The sequence below is a fragment of the Benincasa hispida genome, chromosome 5 (genome assembly GCF_027475165.1).
Source record: "Benincasa hispida cultivar pf3 chromosome 5, pf3_genome.v1.1, whole genome shotgun sequence".
NCBI classification, from domain to species: Eukaryota; Viridiplantae; Streptophyta; class Magnoliopsida; order Cucurbitales; family Cucurbitaceae; genus Benincasa; species Benincasa hispida.
In genome coordinates this window covers 873,318-888,999 of record NC_143482.1, presented here as the reverse complement: position 1 = coordinate 888,999, position 15,682 = coordinate 873,318, and the positions used below count along the sequence as shown (strand labels likewise).

At 39.3% G+C, this 15,682-nt stretch overlaps 1 protein-coding gene across 1 annotated transcript in view; it reads right to left on the bottom strand.

Annotated features, from left to right (window-relative positions):
- The window catches only part of LOC150035826 (uncharacterized), a 2,020-nt gene extending 739 nt beyond the window's left edge, over positions 1-1,281 (bottom strand). The window contains exons 1-2 of the mRNA XM_090313953.1: positions 840-1,281; positions 5-70 (exon numbers count right to left, since the gene is read on the bottom strand). Of these exons, the coding sequence (XP_090170079.1) occupies positions 5-70; positions 840-1,196 (423 nt within the window). The 5' untranslated portion in view covers positions 1,197-1,281. The remainder of the gene's footprint in view (positions 1-4; positions 71-839) is intronic.
- Positions 1,282-15,682: the final 14,401 nt, after the last annotated feature.

Here is a 15,682-nt window from a genome sequence, read left to right as displayed (position 1 = left end):
TTCTTTGAGACATCTTCTTGTACTCCTTCTCTGCTTCATCCATCATTTTTTGGCATGCTTGACTCTGAATCTGTTGAATTAATTGACATGACATTCCATAATCATTTTCTTATTCATCCTTCCCGTTACGAACCGAGAATCATAAAGAAACCAAGAATATGCATCTATCTAAGATAAATTTTCAGTAATAGCGACGAAGTACACACACAAACCTGATCTTATATCCCAGCTTGTACATACAAAGTTAATCAGTACACACACAAACCCATAATATGTTTATAAAGATCAATTGAAACTCTTGATGTTGATCTACTTCACATGGATAATCTAAGCCTTAAATGTTCCACGCGTGTGTTATACATTATATTCAAATCATGGAAACTATCAGTTCAATTGCGTACCTATGAAGCCGAAATTACTAGTACAGACGTGTAGTTTTTCATTTAACTTCAAGTTTTAAACTAAAATCGTTTACAAAAGCTTTAAAACATAGATATGAAAGCACCAAAGAGATCCTGGTTTATACAACGGCAGGATTACGCATTTAACACGAAAACAGAGAACTATAATGCTCTCTCCTGCCTAAAATTTTCACAACTTATCGATGCAATCTTCAGTATCAGAGCGGTGAATGCAAATTTCCAGCGATTTTTGAACTAATTTCAAACGAATTGAACTAAACTAAACTGCCTCTGTCCTAGCTCGTGTTCTTTAAACAGAGAGAAATCTCGAGTTAGGGATTCTAATCTGAGGAAATCGCAAAGAAAAATAGGGAAAAAGAAAGTAGGTGCAACAGCTCGTATTCGTCGTTAAAATCATAAAAACGGAGAGATGCATACCTTAAATCGCTTTTGGAGGTGTGAGTTGGAGGAATCGAGGTCTTTGACGATTTGTGAGTGAGAATGATCAATGTGGCGCTTGAGATCGAGGAGTTGTGAAGACGCAAAATCCTTGAGATCAGATATAGTGCTCAAACTCGAAGTATTTCGAGAAGGCGGCTTAAAGAGACTAGCGGGAACTCTATTCTTCGCAATGTTGGTGTTTTCTGGTGAAGAAAATTTGCATCCATTGCTGTTCGTTTTTCTGTTGAAGATCGCTGACTTTGGAGAATCAGTGGCCGGGGGAGGCGTTAACGGCGGCGTTTCCAGAAGTTCCGCCGCCGAAGACCGGCGAGTTCCACCCCTTTTCTTCCCCATCTTCTTCGCTCAATTTGAGTCCGTGGGCTCAAAATCCGTTAATGGCTAATTTTGCGGGAATATTTTATACCAAATCGTTTCATTTCCCTCGCTTTTCTTTATATATATATATTAATATTTTAGGAGTAAACTCGCGAGGATATTTACATCCATCCATGCATCATTTTAATAACAAAGGAGAAAAAAAAAACATTAAAAAAAATGGTAAAAGTATTGTAATTAAAATGTAGGATGAGATAATCAAACCTTTAACCTCGATCGATAGTTAGCAAAAAAAAAAAAAAAAAAAAAAAATGGTAGGATTGTAAATTTGAGGAGCAAAATGAGACACCGTAAAAATATCAAAACTGAAAATATAATATAATAATAAACAAAAATAAATAATAATAATTTTGAAAGTGGAAATATGAAAATGATAGAATTTCTCACTAATATTTTCCACCAATGTACATTTTTAAAAGACCTGCCAAATGTACTATTTATAAGCAAGTTAGCATATAGGATGTGGCATTACATGGACACTAAAAGTGAAATTATTGGACATATGGACAACATGTATAAAGACACATGTAGTTAGTGAGAGAACGTCATTTTTTTTTTACACCGAGTATGGGCATCTATCTAACACATATGTTATATTATTTATAATACTTCCCCTTACATGCCAATTATATATGAAATCTGTCTTGTTAAAACCTTAGTAAGAAAATTCCCAAATGGAAAAAAAAAAATCCCAATGAAAAAAAATAAATACATATTTCATATAATTTGATACTCCTAAAAGAATATAATATATATGTTCCCCCTCATGAAAATATCATTTAAAATCTCTTAGTCGCGCTCATTCCAATGTTGTGCACCAATGTTTTAAATATTGCAGTTGGTAATGATTTTGTAAATAAGTATGTCATATTATCATTCGAACAAATTTGTTGTATAGTAATGTCGTCATTTTCTTTAAGATCGTGAGTGTAGAAAATATTGGGTGAAATATGTTTTGTTTTATCTCTTTTAATATATCTCCATTTGATTTGGGTTATACATGTGTTGTCTTCATATAATATCGTTGGAAGATTTTTATTAGAAGACAAGCCACATATTTCATGAATGTGTCGAGTCATTTATCGTAGTCATATACATTCGACTAGTTTCGTGAATTGCAAGAATTTCAATATCATTTGAGGAAGTTGTTATGGTTTGTTTCACCGTCACCACGAGATAACTGGAGGAATATACAAGCAAGAAATGGAAGCAAACAAAATCGATAAACACTCTAATTTGAGTTCTAAAAGTATGCTTTTGCATGAAATTGAAGAGGGTTTCAAGATGAACCCACCTTTGATGATTTCTTCCAATTCTAAACTGTTCTTCACATTAATCCAGCTCCAAATCATCTTTGAACCACCAAGAGATCTTCTCTACCATTCTCAGCCTTTAATTTGAATGGTGGAACTCAGATTTAAGTGAATTTGTGAAGGTGTTCTTTGTGGGTTTGAAGAGGAAGAAGAAGCAACAGAAAACTCTTTTTCAGCTTTAGTTAGTTTTTTTCTTCTTCTTCTTCTTCAAATCTAAGAGTTTTTATTGAATCTCAGCATGCAACCACCTTCAATCTGATTAATGGCCAGCAAGTACTTTCCAATTCAAGTGGGAATTGTGTGATTGTGCATGAGAAGCACCTCATGCTCGAGAAAAGCAAGAAAACCCCACTTTCTCAAATTTCCAATTTCCTTAATTTTCAAAAATCTAACTAATTCCAAATTGATTAATTTTCAATTAATCAAATTCAACATTTCAACATTCAATTTCTCCAATTGAATTCTAAAATTGAAATTAATTTGATTTTTAATTAATTAAACATATTTAATTAATTAATTAATTTAATATCAAATATCAAATTAATCACACATCTATTTTCCAACATGAATCTTATCCACATAACTAATATTTAAACATTATAAACTCTCCAATTTCATTTAATTTCAACAAATTAAACGTTAATTATATCGAATATAATTAAACAAACTCTAATATGAGTTTGAACTTATTTAAATTCAAACCCTAATTGAATTTGAACAATTCAAATTGATATCATTCCAAATTCACTTAATTTAATAATTCAAGATGTTCATGTTTTACGAGCTAGTAGAGGGACCTTATGGACCTACAGATCATGAGCTCAAACGATTTAAGATTAATTGGCTAAAACCCTTTAGATCCAATTAATCAGTGTTCGTTAGCTATTGAGTCACACCACTGTAGCTCGATAATTGTACTTTTCTCATTATAAATATATTTGTGTCCATGTGATATAACCATAAACAGTAAGTCGACCCTTCACAGGTTGTTCGTAATAACGACTGGGTAATATGCTGTTTTTGTAACGTCCCGGAATCTAGGTATGATTTTAATTATTAATCGTTTCTTTTACATTCAAGGCCAAAGTTTAGGCACTTAGATATTTTATTAGTGGTTTGAGTTTTTCTTTTTAGGAAAAGAGAAATTGGGGGTTGTTATATTTATTTATTTATTTTTGTTTTGTTTTGTCTTTTCCTAAAAGAAGTAGAGTTAAGGGTTTGATTATTTAAAAAAGGGGACCTCAAGAAGCGTGTAGTAAAGAAAAAAAAAAGAGGAAATCTTCTTCTCCTTCTCCAGCCAACGCCGCCCTCTCCAAATTTCTTCTCCCAACCACACAAGGAGTCTGCCGCCTAGATGTAGCCGTCGTCGATCGCACACTAGAAGGCGTCGCTGTTTGTCGTCGACCCGAAGCCGCGTTCGTCTGGCCGCAGCCAATGCCTCGCGTCCCTGCTTCAACTCGCCGTTCCAGACTTGGACCGATGGCCTCCGTCAACCTCAACCAAGCCGCAGTCGACGTGCAGACGCGAGTCGTGCCATCCGAAGTCGACCTTAGCTGCATCCTACCTTTGTCATCAAGGTTGTTGACACCCACGACAGTGGTCATCCGTAAAACTTGACCTGCTCGTGTGGCCTCTGTTCGCGTACTGTAGGGTAAGAACTTGGTTGTTTTGGTCAGTTCTTTTGAGGTTTCTTGAAAGATCTTGGCTATTTAGTGAAATCTTAGCTTGACGTTTGGTCCAATGTTGAATCAAGAGATTGGAGTGGAGGTTCTAAGCCGTTGTAGCAACAGCCAAAGCCTTCATTTGTTTTTTTTTTTTTTTTTTTGCAAGTTTTAGAGGTAAGTTGTATAAGGATTGCTGAATTAATTGTTTGGATTTTGGGGATTTGCCCCACAAATTGAACTGTGTGTTTGTGGTTGGTGTCAAGGGCTTTGACTCAAGCATTTGCTAATTTATGAGGGAGTTTCAGCTATCCATTTTCTTTTGCGTGGGCCTAAACCCAAGGTAAGCGATTTACTAAGAGTTTGCCCTCGATCTTAAGCATGCATACCACTGGTTCTAATTGGAATGTTATATTTTTATACGTATGTATATGGATGGATGAATTGTGAACGGTTATGTAGTTTTAGCATGATTTATGATATTGATGAATGCTTATGCATGCATAGAGTGGTATCCTAGGAACATGCTAGAAATTTGGATCGTTATAGTTGGTATCAAAGCCTAAGTTTTAAGTTATGTAGACTGACCTACATCGTGAGTCCAAATTGTTCCTTAGGGCCACAAATGGATCTCTCGTCATCACCAGGTATGTCGTTTAAAATTTTTTAGGAAAATATGTATGAAATCTTACCTGTTGTGCAGTCGTTTGATGGTTTACCCTGTTAGCGTTTATTAAAGTGTTACGTGTGGTTATCAGGTATGGCACCACGAACTAGAGGAAGGGGTAGTCAAGGTAAGAAAGTAGTTGGGGAGCAGGACCCTGACATACAAGACTCTGAGGTGCAGAGCCAAGAAGTGCAGGACCCACCACCTCGTGACCCTTCTAGGTCAACCTGGTAGAGGGTTAGACCAAGAAGTGGGCCTCAAACTTCGACTATGCCTCCGCCAGGACCGTCATCCTAAAAATTTCTAGTAGAGTATACGGCCATGGCTGCAACTATTGGGAATGTCATCACACAGGCCGTAATAGGACAGCTAAGGGATATGGTGGCCAAGTAGATAGCTCAACACGCATAATCGTAGCAGGTGCCATCCTCGTCGGTCCCGTTACCACAAGTTCAAAATCAAGATAGGGCCTCGAACTGAACTGTAGCAGGCCCTTCCTTGGAGGCCAGATATCTACGGGACTTTAAGAAGTATAATCCCCCGACGTTTAACGGGTCCCTGAAAGACCCCACAAATGCAGAGTCGTGGTTGTCCGTTATAGAGGGGATTTTTCAGTATATGAGGTGTCCAGAGAAGCAGAAGCTATAGTGTGTCGCTTTTGTTCTCATCAATAATGTCAAGCGCTGGTGGCGCTCAGCTAAAAGAATGATAGAAGCCAATGGGGGCCAAGCCACGTGGGACCAGTTCAAGGAGCTATTTTACGAAAAGTACTTCTCTGCTCACGTGAGGTACAACAAGCAGGCAGAGTTTATGAATCTAAAGCAGGGGACCATGATAGTAGAGGAGTATGAGGAGAAGTTTGACAGGTTGTCTTACTTCGCCTCTGATCTGGTGTCTACTGAAGCAAAGAAGGTTGAAAGATTTGTGCAAGGACTTTGGGATGGGGTGCAAGGTATTATGCAAGCTTTGGAGCCTCCCACCTACATCGAAGCATTCTGAGCGGCAACATGTGTGGGCTGTCCTTCAGGGATAGAGCTCCTGAAGTCCTTGACGAAGGATCCTACCCCAGGTCAGAAGAGGAAAGCTGAGTAGAAAGCTCCGGGACCTCCGCATAAGGTTCAAAGTACAGACAGGTCGCTAAGGCATGCCCAACGGCGAGCTACTACTTCAAGAGGAGTTTGGAAGGAAAGACCGGTGTGCAAGTCGTGCGAAAAACGTTATTGGGGAGGTTGTTTGATTGGCACGGGGACTTGTTTTAGATGTAAGCAGACAGGGCATACAGTGGACGAATGCTCTAGTAGTGGTTTCGAAAGTGCAAGGTGATAACGGGCTGAAATGCATGTTATCATAATGCTAAAGTCTTAAACAATGTTGGATTGCGTTGATGAAATATGTTAACTTGCATCCATTAAGCACCAATTTCATAATATTGTAGTCACATGCATTCAACGCATTAGAACAGTTGATCTTTGTATTTTTGTACAGAATATGCGTTAACGTAATGCAAGAATTGCGATAATAGGAAATCATTGGTCGAGCGCAACTTCATCGCAAGGCTTTGCGTTGATCGTGCTCGCAAACATTCGTCCAAGAAGAATCACCACAACTTGGTTAGCGAAACATGGTGGCTGCATCTGAGTGAAAGGCCAATTAAGCGCGATGGGACAGAAAGCTGATGACAATCGAATCCAAATTAAGTTGATAGTCGATAATGATCAAAAGTACATTCAGTTTTTTCGATGACAATTATTCGGCGCATTAGTCAAGAATTAAAGTTGTCCCATCTGTACAACCAGAAGAGAGAAGCCGCCTTTCACCATGGATGCTTTATAAATGCCAAAGGCATTCTTCAGAGAAGGAGTTCAGCAGTTAGAGATTTCATAATTCAGTTCGCACGCTTTTGTTCTTAGTTTTCTTTCATTTTAAGGCAGATGCGAGGGAGGAAGTTGTGCCGGCAGATCGTCCCGATAACCTTGAGAGAGCACTAGGAGCTTCAAGGACAGAGAGAGGGTTGACGCCTGCTGAAGCGGGAACATCTTTAGAACAGAATAGAGATTTCAGTGTAAAAGCTTTGGTCAGCAAGGAATTGCTACCAGGCTCTTAACCTTCAACTTCCATTGTCATTTTGTACTCAACTCATTTATAAAAATGGAATTTCCTTCTCTATAGGTATTCACTCTCTGTTATTCACGCATGAGTAGCTAAATCAGTTGAATGGGTTGAGAAGCATTTAACTAGCACGACTAAGGAATCTTCATTCTTTACGATTATCTTGTTTTATGTATGCTTCATTCATCCATTAGAGATACTCGGGAGGGTAGTCTAAGGACAGGATCTAGACTTGAGAAGGTTAGGTTAGAATCTAGACTCGGAAGAACCAGATTAGAATGCATAAACAAGAGATAGAAGCTTAAGAATGAGCACTATTTGTTATCAACGCATCGCATGTATCCTAGAGATAGGATATGATTGTATGCGGTCACCTTGCTTTCATGCATGTTGCATCATCGCATAGGACAAGAGTAGAGACTTAAGGATAAGTTCTATGGACATTTTGCATTTAACACATGCGTCCTAGACTTAGGAGCATCGAATTTCCATTAGAAAGTCACTTATTGTGTATGGTTGTAACATGATCGCATAGTCTGACGCATTCCCAAGTAACGCTAGCGAAAGATTTTTTCAACCCGTTCATCGCATACTCATTGCATCTATCACACAACTGCCTTTTCTCAAAACCGCCGCATTTATTTATTTTTCATCAACGCAAACAACAAACCCAATGACTTGTTTATTGATACGGTTACTGTAAAAGTTTTCATAAAAATTACCAACGCAATATGTTTTCATAAGTCCCTGTGTTCGACCCTGAACTTACCAGGAAACTTAGAGGAATTTACACTTGGATTCCACTGGGGAAACTTAAGTACACAACGCAATTTCATCATCACATATCATCCACATTTCCACTTCATAAAATCAAGTATCAAGTTTTTGGCGCCGTTGTCGGGGACTTCGACAAGATAGAGTGCTAACGGTAATTTTTCTGATTTCTTTATAGACTCTCAATCTCTGACGAATTACGACCCAAAGATTGAAAGAATATTTCGAAAGAGATTCATAAACCGTCAACAATAACCACAGTTAGACAAGGAAGAGATGGCAGAGCAGCTTGAAAATGGAGCACCAAATGATAATAATGTCATGGCGAATCCAATTCTGTTGGCAAACGATCGCAATAAACCCATTAGGGACTATACATCGGCAAACCTCTATGATTTCTCTCTGGGAATCATGAGGCCTACCCTCGACGGAAGCAGATTCAAAATGAAACCGGTGATGCTGCAGATAATCCAGACTGCAGGTCAATTCGGAGGAAGGCGTGGCGAGGTCTCGCACACCCACCTCCGAAGTTTTATTGAAATCGGCAATACTTTTGTGTTCCCGAACATCTCTATTGAAGAAGTTCGATTAACGTTGTTCCCATTTTCTCTCTGTGATCAAGCTAGGCAATAGGCATATTCTCTCGAGCTGGGAGAGATCACTTCTTGGGAGCAGATAGTGGAGAAATTTATGAAGAAGTATTTTCCACCCACCGATAATGTCAGACGAAGGAAACTTATTACAAATTTTGAACAAGATATGAACGAATCGCTCAGCGATGCTTGGCGAGGTTTAAGAGGTTGGTTTGGGACTGTCCACATAATGGGTTGCTAGACTGCCTTCAAATGGAGATTTTCTATCATGGTTTGATCCCGCTTCACAAACCGCTGTCAATGCAGCAGCCGCTGGTGGTCTAGTTGATAAAATATATGACGAAGCAAAGAATATCCTGGATCGCATCTCTAAGAACCATAAAGATTGGAGAGAGAGCGACCAAAGATTGAGACTCAAAAACACTGACGCAAAACCAAATGACAGCAATGATGAATTGAATCCAAGGAATTGCGATCAGCAGCCAACACCACAAACCGGGCAAATCAACACAATCAGTCAAAACACCGTAAGGTGTGCGACTTGCGGTGATGGGCACGCGATGGAATATTTCCCGCAAAATCCACAATCTGTCTACTTTGTGAAAAATAATCCCTTTTCAAACACCTACAACCCCGGGTGGAGAAACCACCCCAATTTTGCTTGGAAAAATCAAGAACAAAATTTCCAACCTATGGCGCAAAAAGAAGAACCACTAGGATTCTTCTCTCGCAACAACGGTCAAACGAGCAATCAAGCAAGTAACTCATAACAACCACCACAATCCTCTTCTCTAGAGAGCCTATTGAAGCAATACATCTAGAAAAATGAAATCGTGCTTCAAAGTCAGGTCACATTCATTCGTAATCTCGAATTACAAATGAGCCAGATTGCGAGTGAGCTGAAAAGTAGACCGCAAGGAGCTCTGCCAAGTTCAACCGAACTTCCATGCAACTTGGGGGGATCAGGTAAAGAGCAATGTCAGATTGTGACATTGCGTAGTAGGAAGACTGTGGAGGGAGAAAATAAGGAGCTTAGTAGAATAACTTCCATTGCGACTGAACCTGAGATTGCGATGACACAAAAAGAAGAAAGAGAAAAAGAAGCAGTAGAACCAGAGGTTGCTTCGACCTCGAAGACAACTGAAACGGGAACCGTGAAGGTTCAGTTACCCCCTTTCCTACAGAGACTAAGAAAGAAGAAAAACGAAGAGGTACAGTACCAACGCTTTTTATCTATGTTAAAGCAATTATAGTTAACATTCCTTTCAGTGAAACGATTGAGGAAATGCCTGCCTACGCCAAGTTTCTGAAGGATATGATAACTAAGAAGAGGGGAGATGGAAAATTTGCCACGGTGGCGTTAACGCAAAGTTCAAAATCCATAATTCCATCGAAGATGAGTGATCCTGCGAGCTTTACAATTCCTTGCTCCATATGAGGACTCTACATTGAGCAAACCCTGTGTGACTTGGGAACCAGCATAAGTTTGATGCCTTTGTCAATCTTTAGACAATTAAATGTGGGGAAACTTGTGCCCACAACAGTGACTCTCCAACTGAGCGACAGATCTCTAATTCATCCAAAAGGAAAGGTGAAGGATGTGCTGATAACAATTGATAAATTTATCCTGCCAGCTGACTTCATCATTTTAGACTATGAGGCCGACAAAGATGTGCCCATCATTCTAGGACGACCTTTTCTATCAACGGGTCGTGCTCAAATTGACGTGCATAAAGGAGAAATCACTTTGAGTATCAACGGGCAGAAGCGCAAGTTTAATATAATTCGTGACATGAAGTTTCGGGATGAAGAAGACCTACACAACTCTAATGATGACCAGAATTCAATTGAAGAAGAAAAGTTTGATAAAGAGGATGAAGAAGAGGATGCCAACGCATCCATTGCTGCCTGCAATGCGATCATAACAAAAACAAACAAGGAAGAAGAAATGATCGCAAAGCAAGAAGAAGGGCCAATAGAAAAAGAAGAAGAAAAACAACGCAACTTTCCCTAGTGGAGCCACCGACACTTGAATTGAAGACCCTATCAACCCATGTAAAGTACGCATTTTTGGGGCAGAATAAAAAGCTGTCAGTTATTATCTCCTCTGCACTCAACGAAGATCAGAGAATGCGTTGATAAGCATTCTCAGAAAACATGTGTGAGCAATTGGTTAGACGCTCATCGACATCAGAGGAATTAGTCCTACGTACTGCATGCACCACATTCGTCTTGAAGATGACCACAAAGCGACAATTGAACATCAATGCAGACTCAACCCTTCGATGGAGGAGGTCGTCAAGAAGGAAATTATCAAATGGCTAGATGCGAGCATTATCTATCCCATAGCAGATAGTATGTGAGTCAACCCTCGTGCAATGTGTGTCGAAGAAGGGCAGAATGACGGTAGTCCCGAATGAAAATAATGAATTAATACCGCAAAGGATCATCATTGGATGGCGTATATGCATAAACTACCGTTAACTAAATGCGGCCATAAAGAAATATCATTTTCCTCTGCCATTTATCGATCAAATGCTAGATCGACTAGCAGGGAATGATTTTTGTTGCTTCCTCGATGGTTATGTCGGATACAACCAAATCATGATAGCTCCAGAAGATTAAGACAAGACCCCATTCATCTGTCTATATGGGATATTTTCTTTTCGCCGCATGCTGTTTAGCCTCTGCAATGCACCAAGCACGTTCCAAAGGTACATGATGGCTATCTTTTCAGATTATCTCGAGGACTCCGTAGAAATATTTATGGATGACTTCTCCATTTATGGGAACACTTATGAAGTCTGCCTAACCAACTTAGAGAAGATTCTGAAGAGATGTGAAGAGACGAATTTAGTGCTCAATTGGGAAAAATGTCACTTCATAGTGAAGGAAGGCATAATGTTGGGGCATAAGGTCCCCCGGGATGGGTTGGAGGTGGACAAAGCAAAGATCGAAACAATTGGAAAACTTCCACCTCAAACCAGCGTGAAGGTTGTGTGAAGCTTCTTGGGGCACGCTGGATTCTACAGAAGATTTGTCAAAGACTTTTCTAAGATAGCATAACCACTGAGTGCTTTGTTAGAGACTGACAGAAAATTTGAATTTGACAACAATTACCTCAACGCATTCAGAGTTTTGAAAGATGTGGTGATTACCGCACCCGTGTTGATTGCGCCGGACTGGACACTGCCATTTGAAATCATGTACGACGCAAGCGGGTATGCGATGGGAGCAGCTTTAGCGCAAAAGAGAAAAACAATTTTGCATCCCATCGCATACATAAGTAAGACATTAAATCCTGCTCAAACAAATTATACCACCACAGAGAAAGAACTCCTTGTAGTAATTTTTGCGTTGGAAAAATTTTGGACATATCTATTGGGAACGAAGGTACTCATCCACACCGATCACTCGACGATCAAATACTTAATGATAAAGAAGGATACAAAGTCGAGGTTGATCAGATGGGTTATTCTCCTTCAATAATTTTATATCGAAATAATTGACCTGAAGAGGACAGAGAATCAAGTTGCAGATCACTTTTCCAGACTGGAAAATCCTAAGGTTGACCGCAATGAGTCTGAGGTGAGTGTCGTATTCCCAGATGAGCAGCTATTCCATATAGAAGAATTGCCTTGGTATGCAGACATAGTCAATTATTTGGTTTGCGAAAAATTCCCTGATGATTACACCTATCACCAACAGAAGAAGCTCAAGCACGAATGCAAACACTATTATTGGGATGAGCCGAATCTGTATAAAAGAGGTGCAAACCAGATTTTTCGATTATGCGTACCAAATGCTGCTCAACAACGCATATTGTCACAATGCCACGACTCACCATATGGTGGGCACTTTGTAGGGCAGCACACCGCAGCCAAAATTTTGTAAAATGGATTCTTTTGGCCTATATTATTCAAGGATGCGACTGACTACGCAATGAAATGTGATCGATACCAACGCACAGGTAACATTTCATGGAAAAAACGCAATGCCAATAAACACTATCTTGGAGCTTAAATTCTTCGACGTATGGGGGATTGATTTCATGGGACCATTCCCTCCCTCGGGTGGTAAGCATTACATTTTATTAGCCGTTGATTATGTCTTCAAGTGGGTAGAGGCAATAGCATGTACTGCAAGCGATGCGGTGGTAGTCTCCCAGTTCCTGAAGAAAAATATTTTCACTCGTTTTGGCACTCCCCGTGTCATCAGAAGTGATGAAGGATCCCACTTTGTCAATCGCAATATCAAGGAGTTGCTACGCAAGTACAACATTCTCCACAAAGTGTCCACCGCATACCATCCGCAAACGAATGGTCAGGTTGAAGTGTCCAATTGAGAAATTAAGCTGATACTTGAGAAGGTAGTAAAGCCTTCATGGAAAGATTGGGCAATGAAGCTCGACGATGCATCGTGGACATACCATCAAAACACCAATAGGTATGTCCCCGTATGCGTTGGTATTTGGTAAGGCGTGTCATTTTCCTTTGGAGCTAGAGTATAAGGTATTGTAGGCGGCAAAGAAGCTGAATGTTGATTTGAAGAAAGTAGGAGAAGAGCGAAAAATGCAGCTGGTCAAGCTAGAAGAATGAAGGATCAACACATATGAGAATGCGGAGATTTATAAGGAGCACACCAAGCGCTGGCATAACAAACGCATATGCGGTAAGAACCTCCAAGTCGGGCAAAAGGTCTTACTCTTCAATTCAAGACTGCGACTCTTCCCGGGAAAATTAAAATCACGCTGGTCCGATCCCTTCATCATCAAAGAAATATTTCCACATGGTGCGGTAGAGCTGATCACTGAGGATGGCAGTCGGACATTTAAGGTTAATGGACAGCGAGTTAAAGCATATTGCAGAGGCGATTTCCAGCTAGAAAAAGCCTCCGTGAAGATGAAAAACCCAGACTACCCCTTACTTGACTCTTGAACATTTATCCCTTCATCACTTTACTATTATTTAAGCTATCTGCATCTTACTTATTTTTATTTTTCTGAAAAAAAAAATTCGTTATTTTACTTTAAATCATTTAACCCTCTTTTTGTTTGTCCACAACGATTAAGGCACAGGATTGCGGAGATGTTACATGAAGACGCAAATTATCTCACTCCATCACCGCAATCCACAAAAGATAGATCTCCACAAGGATGGATGTGTCACTACACAATGTTGGCGATAGCGATTTGGGGGTGTACTCTTCCTTATCTTTATTTCAAATTTTGCGCTATCACATTGCATTTTAGTTTTCAAAGTTTTATCACCCCATCCTCTTTGATCACCGCAATCATTTGACATAGATAAATTTAGTAGTTTACCGCATTCTATTTCTTTGCCAAGTATGATTTCAATGATAAAAAATATGCTTATATGTCTTTCATATATACTAGAGTCAACTTAATCTTAAGATATTCACTTCATAAATATTTATAGAAGTTAGAGGTCTGCTAGCTTTCTTTCAAACTCTCTTTACAACGTATTCTAGAAAATCGCATGACTTATTTTCATCTTTTGGCAATGAGGACATTGCCGCATTTTAAATTTAGAGGTGATGTATTTATTTTCGATTTTGCTATTTTTTGGAAAAAAAAAAAAAAAAAGAGTTGAGAATAATAACTCCACGGTCAACGCAATGGGAAACCCATGTTGACAAGAGTTAAGTTGTGAAAGGCACTTACCCGTAGTTGGATGTCTGCATGACACACGTGGGGGTAAGCCGAAATGAAAGTAAATCACCAGGATCAACGCATAAATAAATGACCGCAACTCCACTGCCAAATAGGTATGAGTTTAGTCTGAGAAAGAGTGCATTGCTCATAGTTGGATGTCCCATGACACCCGTGGGGGCAAGCCAAAATGAAGGCAAGGCACTTGGATCAGTGCAAGGTCAGAAAATAAAATATCAATGAAGAAATTTTGATGCAAGGATAAAATCATTTGAAACCCCGGTAGAAAATTTTTGTTTTGAAATAAATCATGCGATGTTCCAGAATTTAGTAAAGTCTTTTTGAAAGGTAAGCTTGCAGTCTCTAGGTCTTAGAAATATTTTTAGAAGAGACTTGAATAAGACTTAAGGAAATTTTGGTACATAGGATTTGAACGAAGTATTCTTGAGAAATCTAGTAAAAGAACATTGTAGTTGACTTGCTAAAGGAATCTTTAGCTTATGCTTGAGGACAAGCATTGTTTAAATTTGGGGGTGTGATAACGGGCTGAAATGCATGTTATCATAGTGCTAAAGTCTTAAACAATGTTGGATTCCGTTTATGAAATATGTTAACTTATGTCCATTAAGCACCAATTTCATAATATTGCGGCCGCATGCGTTCAATGCATTAAAACAGTTGATCTTTGTATTTTTGTGTAGAATATGCGTTAACGCAATGCAAGAATTGCGATCATAGGAAATCATTGGTCGAGTGCAATTTCACCGCAAGGCTTTGTGTTGATCGTGCTCGCAAACATTCGCCCAAGAAGGATTACCAAAACTTGGTCAACGCAATATGGTGGGTGCATCTGGGTGAACGGCCAATTAAGCACGATGGGACAGAAAGTTGATGATAGTCGAATCCAAATTAAGTTGATAGCCAATAACGGTCATAAAGTACATTCAGCTTTTTCGATGACAATTATTCGGCGCATCAGTCAGGAATTAAAGTTGTCCCATCTGTACAACCAGGAGAGAGAAACCGCCTTTCACCATAGATGCTCTATAAATACCAAGGGTATTCTTCAGAGAAAGGGTTCAACAGTTAGAGATTTCATAATTCTGTTTTCACGCTTTTGTTCTTAGTTTTCTTTCATTTTAAGGCGGACGTGAGGGAGGAAGTTGTGCTGGCAGATCATCAAGATAAGTTTGGGAAAGCGCTGGGAGCTTTAAGGACAGAGAGAGGGCCGACACCTGCGAAAGCGGGAACATCTTTAGAGCAGAATAGAGATTTCAATGTAAAAGCCTCGGTCAGAAAAGAATTGCTACCAAGCTCTCTACCTTCAACTTCCATTGTCATTCTGTACTCAACTCATTTATAAAATTGGAATTTACTTCTCTATATTTGTTCACTCTCTGTTATTCACGCATGAGTAGCTAAATCAGTTGAATGGGTTGAGAAGCATTTAACTAGCACAACTAAGGAATCTTCATTCTTTGCGATTATCTTGTTTTATGTATGTTTCATTCGTCCATTAGAGATATTCGGGAGGGTAGTCTAAGGATAGGATGGAAAGGTCAGGTTAGAATCTAGACCCGGAAGAGCCATATTAGAACGCATAAACAAAGGATAGGAGCTTAGGAATGATCACTATTTGTTATCAATGCATCGCAT